At 41.3% G+C, this 12,847-nt stretch overlaps 1 protein-coding gene across 1 annotated transcript in view; it reads right to left on the bottom strand.

Annotated features, from left to right (window-relative positions):
- CNGB3 (cyclic nucleotide gated channel subunit beta 3) overlaps window positions 1–12,847 on the bottom strand; it is a 477,293-nt gene that overhangs the window by 71,643 nt on the left and 392,803 nt on the right. The window contains exon 12 of the mRNA XM_073679549.1: window positions 3,448–3,607. Coding sequence (XP_073535650.1) covers window positions 3,448–3,607 — 160 coding nt within the window. The remainder of the gene's footprint in view (window positions 1–3,447; window positions 3,608–12,847) is intronic.

Consider the following 12,847-nt stretch of genomic DNA (forward strand, 5'->3'; position numbering starts at 1 on the left):
AAATCTTTTGGGTTGTGTTAACAGATCTACATCTTTTTTATTTTTCAAGTCATTGAGCTATGTGAAGGCTTGTTTTTTGTGTGTTGAGGGTGCTATTGTTATTAATGCAGCTTTCTGTTTGCTTTTTACTACAATTTTCTGGGGGGAGATGAGGTGACTAAAAAATGGCAGGATTTTTTTTCACACGGTATTTGCTATATGGATTGAATAATTTTATCGTATAGGTGAAATATATATTTTGATACTTTGGACTAAATTTGCTTTTTTATATATTTTTTTTATTTATTATTGTAATAGGATAATGGGATTGATTTGAACCTCTGTTTTTCCTTCTTTTTGTTTTAATTATTTTTGAAAACTATTTTTTTCTTACATTTTTTAGTCATGCACACGGAGGTTGTGATTGATAATTTATTGCATAATACAACCCCTGGCAAAAATGATGGAATCCCCGGGCTCGGAGGATGTTCATTCAGTTGTTTAATGTTGTTGAAAAAAAGCAGATCACAGACATGGCACAAAACTAAAGTCATTTCAAATGGCAATATTAGGGCTTTAAGAAACACTAAAAGAAATCAAGATAAAAAATGGGGTACTCAGTAAGGGTATTTTTTTTCAGACCAAGCAGAGGGAAAAAATTATGGAATCACTCAATTCTGAGGAAAAAATTATGGAATTATGAAAAACAAACACACAAAAGAACACTCCAATACATCACTAGTATTTTGTTGCACCACCTCTGGCTTTAATAACAGCTTGCAGTCTCTGAGGCATGGACTTAATGAGTGACAAACAGTACTCTTCATCAATCTGGCTCCAACTTTCTCTGATTGCTGTTGCCAGATCAGCTTTGCAGGTTGGAGCCTTGTCATGGACCATTTTCTTCAACTTCCACCAAAGATTTTCAATTGGATTGAGATCCGGACTATTTGCAGGCCATGACATTGACCTTATGTGTTTTCTTTCAAGGAATGTTTTCACAGTTTTTGCGCTGTGGCAGGATGAATTATCATCTTGAAAAATTATGTCATCATCCCCAAACATCCTTTTAATTGATGGGATAAGAAAACTGTCCAAAATATCAATGTAAAATTTATAGAAGATGTAATGACAGCCATCTCCCCAGTGCCTTTACCTGACATGCAGACCCATATCATCAATGACTGTGGAAATTTGCATGTTCTCTTCATGCAGTCATCTTTATAAATCTCATTGGAACGGCACCAAACAAAAGTTCCAGCATCATCACCTTGCCCAATGCAGATTCGCGATTCATCACTGAATATGACTTTCATCCACAGTCCACGATTTCTTTTCCTTAGCCCATTGTAACCTTGTTTTTTTCTGTTTAGGTGTTAATGATGGCTTATGTTTAGCTTTTCTGTATGTAAATCCCATTTCCTTTCGGCGGTTTGTTACAGTTCAGTCACAGACATTGACTCCGGTTTCCTCCGATTCATTTTTCATTTGTTTTGTTGTGCATTTCCTGTTTTGGAGACATATTGCTTTAAGTTTCCGTCATGAAGCTTTGATGTCTTCCTTGGTCTACCAGTATGTTTGTCTTTAACAACCTTCCCATGTTGTTTGTATTTGGTCCAGATTTTAGACACAGCTGACAGTGAACAACCAACATCTTTTGCAACATTGCACAATGATTTACCTTCTTTTAAGAGTTTGATAATCCTCTCCTTTGTTTCAATTGACATCTCTCGTGTTGGAGCCATGATTCATGTCAGTCCACTTGGTGCAACAGCTCTCCAAGGTGTGATCACTCCTTTTTAGATGCAGACTAACAAGCAGATCTAATTTGATGCAGGTGTTAGTTTTGGAAATGAAAATTTACAGGATGATTCCATAATTTTTTCCTCACAATTGAATGATTCCATAATTTTTTCCCTCTGCTTGGTCTGAAAAAAATTACCCTTACTGAGTACCACATTTTTTTCTTGATTTCTTTTAGTGTTTCTTAAAGCCCTAAAGTTGCCATTTGAAATGACTTTAGTTTTGTGCCATGTCTGTGTTCTGCTCTTTTCAACAACATTAAACAACTGAATGAACATCCTCCGAACCCAGGGATTCCATAATTTTTCCCAGGGGTTGTATAGCGCAATAACTTAGTTTTGCAGTTGATAGTGAAACTAACAATCTCACAAACATTGTGGTAACAAGGGCGTTCAGTGGGGCACTGGCTGCCATGGCAACCCATCGGAACTCCACAATTATTTTTATTTTAACAAACAACTCAATTGGCTTCTATAGTAACTCCATAAGCACCACACGACTGAGTGACCTCATGGGCAATTTAAGTGATTCTTGGATCAAACCAATTACATGCCAATATCAGAGATTGACAGCAGCATCTGAGTGGTTAAGCAGCAGTGATCAGAGCTAGCTCTGATTGCTGCTGTTAGAAGCAGGTACATAGCCCATGTATGGAGTAGGTTCAGTTCCGTAGATTGATCCATGCACCTGGAGCCTGATGTGATATATATAGGGTAATGGCATTGTACTTGAAGGCTGCACTTGATGCAGTTGACCAGAGTTACATAAATTATCAGCTTTTATGTCTTTGTATTACAATTAATTTTTTGGGCATCCTAAACTTTTGAAATTGATATAATTTGTTCCAGTAAATATTTTTTTTGTTAATATGGCTTTGCCATTGCCATACATTTTGGTATCTTTGGCACCATTGCCATACATCTTGGTATCTTTGGCAGTGACAGATCATCAATTAGGGATTGTACGCACTGGCCTAAGGGCCCATGTGTCTTTTGGGGGTCCCACGCAATGCATGAAAAATAATATTGATTTGATATTGAAATAAATTTACAATCAGCCGACTGACATTGGAGGCTAGCTGGAGAAATGGAGCTCTGAGGTGAACATTACAGCAAGCGGCAGCGAACCGATGATTCGCCTGTTGTTGGGTATATTCAAAAATACACAAGTAGTAGAGGAGAAACATCTATGAGATCGGCCAGAATGGGGAGTGGGAGTGGAGCAGAGGTAAGTGGCCGTGAGTTCTCGTGACTACAGATCATAATTGAGCATTCATGAGTAGAAGCTTCGGGAACACAGACGAGTATATCTAGGCCTACACCACAGGTCAATGTTAGTTAATTACCTTTTTTGGGTTATAAATTTGAAGTCTGATTAACTTAATTTGTGTTCTGTTTAATAATATTTAATTTTTTATTAAAATTGCTGTTAGCAAAATTAAAAATGCATTAGGAAATAATTTGCTGGAGGGGCCCCAAGATTTTGATTGCCTATGGGCCTCCACAAGGTTTAACCCGTCACTTTTATCTTTGATTCATTTTTTAGTGTTGATTGTGGTTTGAAAATCCTTGCTTAATGCAGGCTATCCTCGTGAATTGATACCAGTGTAAATCTCATAACAGAACAATAATGTAATTGTAAATGTAGTAAGTAGTAATCTCATACCCAACATTCCTTGTGAATCCCATGTATACTCGTACCAGGTCCGCACACGGTTCTGAATTTGTCTGGGGATTTTATTTGTGTTCATATATGATACAGTTGTGTCCACACTGGCACGGTAATAGCTCTGTCCGGCTGTTGCAGCTCCAATCACATCACGCATCTAGAAAACACATTTATAGTTAACTTTTTAAGACTAGATTTTTTTCTTTAAGGGCTCGTGCACACAACCATTTTAATCGGATGAGTGCTACACATAGTTTTGATGCATAGCGCTCGTACCCATGTCATTCTATGAGGCTGTGCATGTGTCCAATTTTTTACTTGGACCGAGAGGTTCAAGGACAAAATTGCAGCATGCACGATTTGCCTCGGAGAATCGTATGGCACTCGCCAAATCATGTTCATGGGTCAGTGAAAAAAATCGGAGCGTACTCAGATGACAGCTGAGTGCAGTCCGATTTTCATGGACTGACATAACGGACAAGATGGAGAAAAACCGATCGTTTGCACCTGCCCTAACACAGTATGATAAACCTGGATTCTGAATATTTTTATTTTATTATATATTTAATAACATTGTTGCATTTTATAGAAAGAATATGTTGTGTAGTAGAATCTTGAGAGCTTTGCTTTTCTACAGGTTGGACTATGTATGTATGACTAGTTGGCCATTTTTAGTAGGTTTGACAACAGAAGGTAACATCCGTGGTACAAGAAGCGTAAGGTATGCTCAAAGACAAAATGTTACACAGAAACTTGGGAGACTGGCCGTGGCATAATTTCAATTTTCATATTTGTGAGCCCTAATGCAAAATCTCCAAAAAAGGACCCCAACGATCACTGTCTTTAATAGTATTGGTCTTCTTAGAGGAGCAATGAGACCTTTTGGACCCCCTTAGGATTCCAGAGTATGGGCGCAACTGCAACCATTGTACCCAGTCTCCAGGGGCATTACTATAGTGGGCGCAACAAAACCAGGAGTGGGGTGTACCAAAAAGATCAATGTTTTCATTCCAGGATGGTAGCGTGGCCCACTAAGACAATGCAAATGGGGGCAACTAACCATCATTTTTATTCTCTAGGAATGATAAAACACAGCTTTTGGTCAAGAACATGACATTTAGGCCTCCATGGGAAATTCTAGATGGGGAATTGCATTTCCTTGTCAAAAACCAGGCAGGGTGCTGAACAGAAGTAATCAACTGACAAATGAACAATTTGCGTTCCAAGAACGTTCTTGAGCATAAGTGATGTGTAAGCTAAGTAGATGGTGCAGGCTACATCTATATCTCCAGCAGGGTCGGTTCTCATCTGTTCAAGAATTATGGCTGCAAAGAAGGAGCTCCGCATGATAAATACTGATGAACTGAGTCAGTTGATGGTATGAGCATTTTCTCAGGTTGGATTCCAATGGTTTTAAATGGAACTGCTAGCATCCCATTATATAGCAGTAAGAGCTGAACAGATTGACATACAAATTTGTATAAGATTCAGTATAACTTGTAATTTACTTAATCTCTCCTTAGAAGTCCAGTGGATGGTACTACTCAGTGATTGACGGTTATCTCTGTATGCACACTCATACCAAGGCTGACAATCACTGATTAGGACAGGCTATTGGACTTTCAAGCTTCAAATGAGCAGGAATTTCAATCAATAAAAAATCTTTATTAAAGAAGGTTGCATGGTAAAATCTAGTTAGCTTCCCATGCTCTATAACATGGCTCTGGTAGATTGGACAACATTTTCATGACGGACGAGTTATTTTCAATTACTGTGGCTTCTTATAAGGCCTCCTTCACATGTACGTCTTTCCAGTATGTGTGGTATCCATTACTTTCACAGATGCCCCACGTACCCATTATAACCTATGCTACTATGCACGTGCCCATGTTTTTACACGGACCTTGTGTCCGTGCAAACCATGCAGAGACATGTCCATTTTTTTTCCAACAGCATGGATGACAAGGGCCAATAGAAGGCTATGGTTCAGTGAAAAACATTTACAGCACATGGATGGCATACGTGTGCCATACGTGTGCTGTACATGCTTATCATTATAAAGTATAGGAGATGTTATGATCTGCAACATGTACTAAGGAAAGAAAGGGGAAAGCTGTCCCTACAGTAAGACTAAGCTGAATCCCTACGATGTAGCGGGCTGACTGTTCCTTGCGAACAGACCCGCCTTAGTCCTCGGCTAGTCTGAACGAAGACCTATAGCATAAGGTAAGGGGTCCCTAAAGAACTAAGGACTGGAACAAAAATGGGACACCTCCTGAACAGAGAAAGTTGTTGCAGAACACAAAAAGACAAACTGACAAAAAGGTACTAGAGGTCCCAGAAGGACCAAGCGAACTGACAGAGAAAGGCACCGAAGCACCTGGCTATCAAAACAGTCTAACAACACTGAAGTCCAGCACAGCCAAAAGGGCGGAGCTGGAATATAAAGGCAGATGGTCACGTGACCGCAAAACACAAGATGGAAAAAACAAACAGGAGGGTTCTAACAGTATCCCCTCTTTTATGAGGATCCTCCGGACCCTCCAGGCCCAGGCCTATCCGGAAACCTCTTGTGGAAAGCTCTAACAAGCCTAGGAGTAGAGACATCATCCGCCCTTACCCAGAAGTTATCTTCGGGACCGAAACCCTTCCAGGAGACAAGATACTGTAATCTCCCTCTATGCCATCTAGAATTCAAGATACGAGAAATTTCATATTCGCCGTCTTCCACCACAGGAGGAACTGTGACAGTGGCATCCCTATCTGATACATCCGCCTTTTTTTAACAAGGAAACATGAAACACAGGATTAATCTTCCAGTAAGTAGGGACATCCAACCTAACTGCAGACGGGCTAACAACCTGAAGCACTTTAAATGGACCCACAAACTTAGGAACCAGTTTTTTAGAAGGAATCCTCAACCGCAGGTTCTTTGAGGACAACCAAACCATGTCACCCACTGTAAAATAAACCTCCTTACGTTTCCTGTCAAAATACTTCTTGGACTTCTTGTTAGCCTCTTGATGGTTGCAATGTACAATAGTCCAAACTCTCTCCAAATCACTGGAAAAATTCTCCTCCTCCGGCACCACCGACCCCAATTTGGAGAATGAACCAAAAGACGGATGTCTCCCAGTACAACAAAAAAAAGGAGAACACCCAGCAGAGGAGGATGTATGATTGTTAAGAGCAAATTCTGCGAGAGGCAGAAATTCAGACCACACCTCTTGATTATCCGCCACAAAACAACGCAAAAACTGTTCTACATCCTGGTTCTTTCTTTCAGTCTGTCCATTAGACTCAGGATCATACCCAGACGAAAATTACAAATGGACTCCCAATCTGTCACAAAAAGCACGCCAAAAGCGAGCCACAAACTGAGGTCCGCTATCAGAAACAATATCTGTGGGAACGCCATGAAGCTTGACAATCTCCTTAACAAATGCCTTAGCGAGTGTCCTGGCGCAAGGCAACTTAATGAATGGAACCAAATGACACATCTTGCTAAAACGGTCCACGACCACCCAGATGACAGTAAAACCCTCGGACACAGGCAGATCAGTAATAAAATCCATTGTGAGATGCGTCCAAGGCGCACTAGGAACCTCCAGAGGGCAAAGCAACCCCACAGCAGGAGTATGTGAAGCCTTTGACCTAGCACACACCGTACATTGACGCACCCACTTGATGACTTCTTTCTGCCATCCAGGCCATCAAAAACTGCGACTGATGAGTCTCTTAGTCTCAGAAATTCCTGGATGACCTGCCAACTCATGACTCATGACTCATGACACTCCACAAACAAGTCTCTCCTAAAGGTTCTAGGCACGAACAACCTCCCATGTGGAGTGTTAGATGGAGCATCATCTTGAGCTTTCAGAATCCCATTCTCCAAAATGGAGTCCAATGCCGCCACCACAACTCCTTTCTGTAAAATGCTCTCCTCCTCCTCCGCACCGACCGCAGGAGAGAAACTGCGAGATAAAGTATCAGCTTTAACATTCTTAGTACCAGGGATATAGGTAACAGAAAAATGAAACCGAGAAAAAAAAAGTGCCCACCTAGCTTGACGGGCATTCAAGCGCTTGGCAGCATCCAGATAGATCAAATTCTTATGATCTGTGAAAACCTGAATAGGAAATTTAGCGCCTTCCAAAAATTGATGCCAATGTTCAAACGCGAGTTTAATAGCCAGCAACTCCCGATTTACAAAAACCTAAATCAATTCAGTGCGGTTTCCGAAATTTTTTTCGAAAAGAAGGCACAAGGATGTACTCCATCCCTGTTCTCCTGAGACAAAACTGCTCCGACCCCCACCGATGAAGCATCGACCTCGACCAAAAAAGGCTTGGTCTCATCAGGCTGCATAAGGATAGGGGCAGAACTGAACCTCTCTTTGAGATACTCAAACGCTTCAATGGCCTCAGTAGTCCACTGGACCGTATTCGCACCTTTCCTGGTGAGATCGGTTAGAGGCTTAACAATTACAGAAAAATTCTTAATGAATTTCCTGTAATAATTGGCAAAACCCAAAAATCTCTGTATAGATTTCAAACCAATAGACCTAGGCCATTCCTGCACAGCCTGAACCTTCACAGGGTCCATCTCAAAGCCCTCGCTGGAGACAATATAGCCCAAAAAACTAATTTTCTGCACAGTAAACTCACATTTCTCCAGCTAAGCAAAGAGTGAATTATCACTCAATAACTGCAAAACTTCACGTACACTCTGCCAATGGGACTCCAGATCTGGCGAATAAATCAAAATGTCATCCAAATACACAACCACATTCTTACCAATCAAAGGTCTCAGGATGTCATTAATAAGGTTCTGAAAAAATGCAGGTGCATTGGTAACACCAAAAGGCATCATCAGATTCTCAAAATGACCTACCGGAGTGTTAAAAGTAGTTTTCCATTCATCACCCTCCTTCACTCGTAACAAATTGTATGCCCCCCGGAGATCAATTTTAGAGAACCACTTGGCCCCCGCTAACTGGTTAAACAAGTCAGGAATTAACGGCAATGGGTAGGAATTGCATATGGTTATCTTATTAATTTCACGAAAATCCAGACAAGGGCATAAACCCCCGTCCTTTTTTTTAACAAAAAAAAAATTCAACTGGCACAGACGACTTAGTAGGTCTAATGTGACCAGCAGCCAGGCTAGTCTATATGTACTCCTCCAAGGCCTTTCTTTCAGGGATAGTCAGATTAAACAAGCGACTCTTGGGAAGAGTAGCTCCCAGAACAAACTCAATGGCGCAATCATAATCCATATGAGGAGGTAAAACTTGCGACTCCTCCTCCGAAAAAACCCTCCAAAAATCTTGAATCGGTACAGGTAATTCCCCTTTTTCCACAGCCACAATGCGACCATTACAACATTTATCATAGCACTTCGGACTCCAAGACTTAATCACATTAGTAGACCAGTCCAGCACAGGATTGTGCAGTTTTAACCAAGGCAATCCTAGAACGACCGGAGAGGGTAAATTATCTAATACAACCAAGTCCAAAATTTCTTGGTGAAGACCATTGATAGTGAGGGAAATGCAGCAACCTTATGAGTAATACATTTCAAGGGAGTGTTATCAATAGCAATCACAGAAATAGGTGATGACAAAGGTTTGGATTTCAATTTAAGTTTTTCCAAAAACCCTTTGTCAATCACATTAAGTGATCCACAAATACCTGAAATTCAATCAAATTTTCCTGCAAAGTAGTACTCCCAGAAAGAAATACTCCTGCCGAGCGTAAACAAGCAATACGGACGTACTTGACCTCTTTTTTTTTCTTTACTTAAACGAAGCTCACAATACTTAATCAAATGGTCAGCTTTATCACAATAAAGACACAATCCCTCGGCGAACCTCCGGTTTCTTTCCTGAGAGCGGAGTGACATCGCCCCAACCTCCATCGGTTCTCCGCCGTCTGAGCAAATTTTCTGGAGACTAGGACCTGGCATTACAGGAGTCTTTACCTAATTTTTCCTGGACCTCAGCCTCCTATCCACACGAACAGCTAATTGCATGGCATCCTGCAGAGTCTCAAGTGCAGGGAATGCAATTAGCAAATCCTTAACCCTTTCACTCAAACCAGCAAGAAATGAAAATTTCAGAGCAGGATCATTCCATTTAACTTCAGAAGCCCATCTACTAAAGTGTGTGCAATAATTTTCAACATCACCTGACCCCTGAATCAAACGCCTGAGTTCTGCCTCAGCAGATGAGATTCGATCCGGATCTTCATATAATAGCCCCATAGCAGAAAAAAATTCTTCTACTGACCTTAAGCATAAATCATTAGGTTGGAGAGAAAAGGCCCACCCCTGTAGTTCATTGAGCAAAAGTGACATAATAAAACCAATGCGCTGTGATTAATTCCCAGAGGACCTTGGTCTCAAATGAAAATATAACAAACAAGCATTTTTAAAGGAAAAAAAATCTTGCTGTTTACCATAAAAAAACATCAGGCAGTCCTACCTTGGGTTCCACAAAATGCACTCCAGAACAGCTACTCACGTGTTGCTGGAGCTCGGCTACCTCCAGAGACAATCCCTGCAAGTGTTGAGCCAAATCCTGGACGGAGGCCATACTGATCCCCGAATTTCTTTTCCTTTAAGTTTTTGGGCTGGACTTACTGTTATGATCTGCAACATGTACTAAGGAAAGAAAGGGGAAAGCTGTCCCTACAGTAAGACTAAGCTGAATCCCTACGATGTAGCGGACTGACTTTTCCTTGCAAACAGACCCGTCTTAGTCCTCAGCTAGTCTGAACGAAGACCTATAGAATAAGGGGAGGGGTCCCCAAAGAACTAAGGACTGGAACAAAAATGGGACACCTCCTGAACAGAGAAAGTTGTTGCAGAACACAAAAAGACAAACTGACAAAAAGGTACTAGAGGTCCCAGAAGGACCAAGCAAACTGACAGAGAAAGGCACCGAAGCACCTGGCTAGCAATACAGTCTAACAACACTGAAGTCCAGCACAGCCAAAAGGGCAAAACACAAGATGGAAAAAACAAACAGGAGGGTTCTTACAGGAGAAGCTTTATAATTTAATTCTTTTTTCAACCATACTGGAAAAGCACTGATGGTAAACCCGGACACACAGACTGTACACTGATGGAAAACACTGATGACACCAGTACTGGTTTTTCACATACGTGTTATAGGAAAGCCAGGTAGGCTAGGGATTAAATCCTAGCACTACAGGTTCTGATTAGGTGTACCTGGATAGCTTGGACTAGAATTAGGAAATGTGTTCACTGGTCAGTCGGCTGAGGGAAGCTGAGCAGAGTGGGTTGTGTTGGGGCTAGAGAGAGACAAGTCAGAATCTCTCTGAGAAGAGACTGCACAGATTTGTGCACCAAACTGCAATTATCACTAGTTGCTCTGAATGATAGCTGTTTTGTGTGACTAAGCTGGGGCTAGCTCAGCCCTGTGTGAGTAGCCAGAGTCTATATTGTTCAGTTAGTGTCTGGACAAGGCTAGCGATTTTATGTTTATGGTTTTGTTTTCAGTACTGTGCAATCAGTGGAAATAAACACTATTCCATGTGGAACATAAAAAACCCTGTGGCTTCGTGTTCCAAGCGACTACCCGAGAAGTGAACCCCTACAGTGTTCAAACATGGATGTGTGAAGGAGGCCTAAGTGTGTATGCACAAACCAGTACGTGAAGAAAAAATAAGGAACGTAATATAGTCTCATGCATAAATTTCATTTAGGCCACGTTCACGCGTCCAGTATTTGGTCAGTATTTTACCTCAGTATTTGTAAGCCAAAATCAGGAGTGGAACAATCAGAGGAAAAGTGTAATAGAAACACGTCACCACTTCTGTATTTATCACCCACTCCTGGTTTAGGCTTATAAATGCTGATGTTAAATACTGACCAAATACTGAACGTGTGAACGTGGCCTTAATTTGATAAAAGCAGTTTATTCACTCCGGTGCGCTTCTCTTACTTGGCGTATATTCTATGAAATGTCAGCTGACTAGATTGGTCATCTTTTTGCCAGGATATTAAAATTAAATAATCCATCATTTTGCTCTCACGTTTTAATCTGAACCCTTAGTAATAAATGCAATGTACCGGTATACTACTCAATCTTCAGGTCTTTGTTAAAATGGTTGTCTCATAGTGATTTATTTAAATGGAAATTCAGGTGTCTTCACACATCCAGCTACTTTATCAAGTCGGCAAAGACTCATTTGTTTGCAGATTTATTTATTTTTTTATTAAGGTGAATCTGACACCTGATACATGCTGCTCAATCCGTGGGTTCTGGCTGAAGAAACTCAGCCAGGTATGTTTGACTCTGAAACACTGCGGCGTTTCAAAGAAAAACATACTTTTAATAGTTGCCAGGGACCAAACCGCGCTGTACACCGGTCGGGCAGGCGGGTTCCCGGCAGCTTTTCCTCGCCCGCTGACCTGGATTGACAGGTCTCTGGCTACGTGCATGTATAAGCAAAGACCTGTCAATCCAGGGCAGCGGGCGAGGAAAAGCTGCCGGGACCCGCCTGTCCGACTAGTCTATAAAAAGTATGTTTCTTTCCGAAACACTGCAGCTTTTCATTGTCAAACATTCCTGGCTGAGATCATACAACCAGCCTGATACATGCTGCCCACAGATTAGAGCTATATCTCTAAGAAAGTAATCATTTCATCATACCATCATAGTGAAGTAATGACTGTAGTCAGGATGTCAGGAAGTCATGAAGCTCTGTTAATAAGAGTATGTTTTTCAAGAGAGCGTGGTCTGGTGGAGATGGGCTTCCTCGCAAACGTTTCTACAAGCATATATGTACATCTTTTCACCTTGGAAAACTCAGCAGTCCCACTGGTGTCTTAAAGATACCTTTAAGACGCCAGTGGGACTGCTGAGTTTTCCAGGGTGAAAAGGTTCAGGAAACACCAGTGATCATTTTCCTGAAGCATCTCCACTGTCCTCTTATCAACCCTTTTTGGTGGCTGCTCTGCTGTAGGCATCTATACTAGTGATGAGCGAGCATGCTCGTTACTCGAGATTTATGAGCATGCTCGGCAGTTTTCCGAGTATTTTCAGGGTGCTCGGGTGTTATGTTTCAGTTACTCCATGCTCATGATTGCTACTGTTTGACAGCTTTAATACATGTGAGGAATGCATGTTTCTTAGGCATTACTCACATGTATTAAAGCTGTCAAACAGTTGCAAATCATGAGCACGGAGAGACTGAAACATAACACCCAAGCATGCTGAATATACTCGGCGAGCACCCGAGCATGCTCGCCGAAAGGGTTAATAGAACATACTCGCTCATCAATAGTCTATACTATTCCAAACAAAGTTGATCGAAGGATGAATGTTTCTTCTTTAACTGCTTCAAGGTTTCCGAAACCCTGAAGCGAT

Source organism: Phyllobates terribilis, unplaced genomic scaffold, assembly GCF_046119375.1.
Source record: "Phyllobates terribilis strain yellow unplaced genomic scaffold, ASM4611937v1 Scaffold_4__5_contigs__length_816908805, whole genome shotgun sequence".
In the NCBI taxonomy this organism is placed as follows: domain Eukaryota; kingdom Metazoa; phylum Chordata; class Amphibia; order Anura; family Dendrobatidae; genus Phyllobates; species Phyllobates terribilis.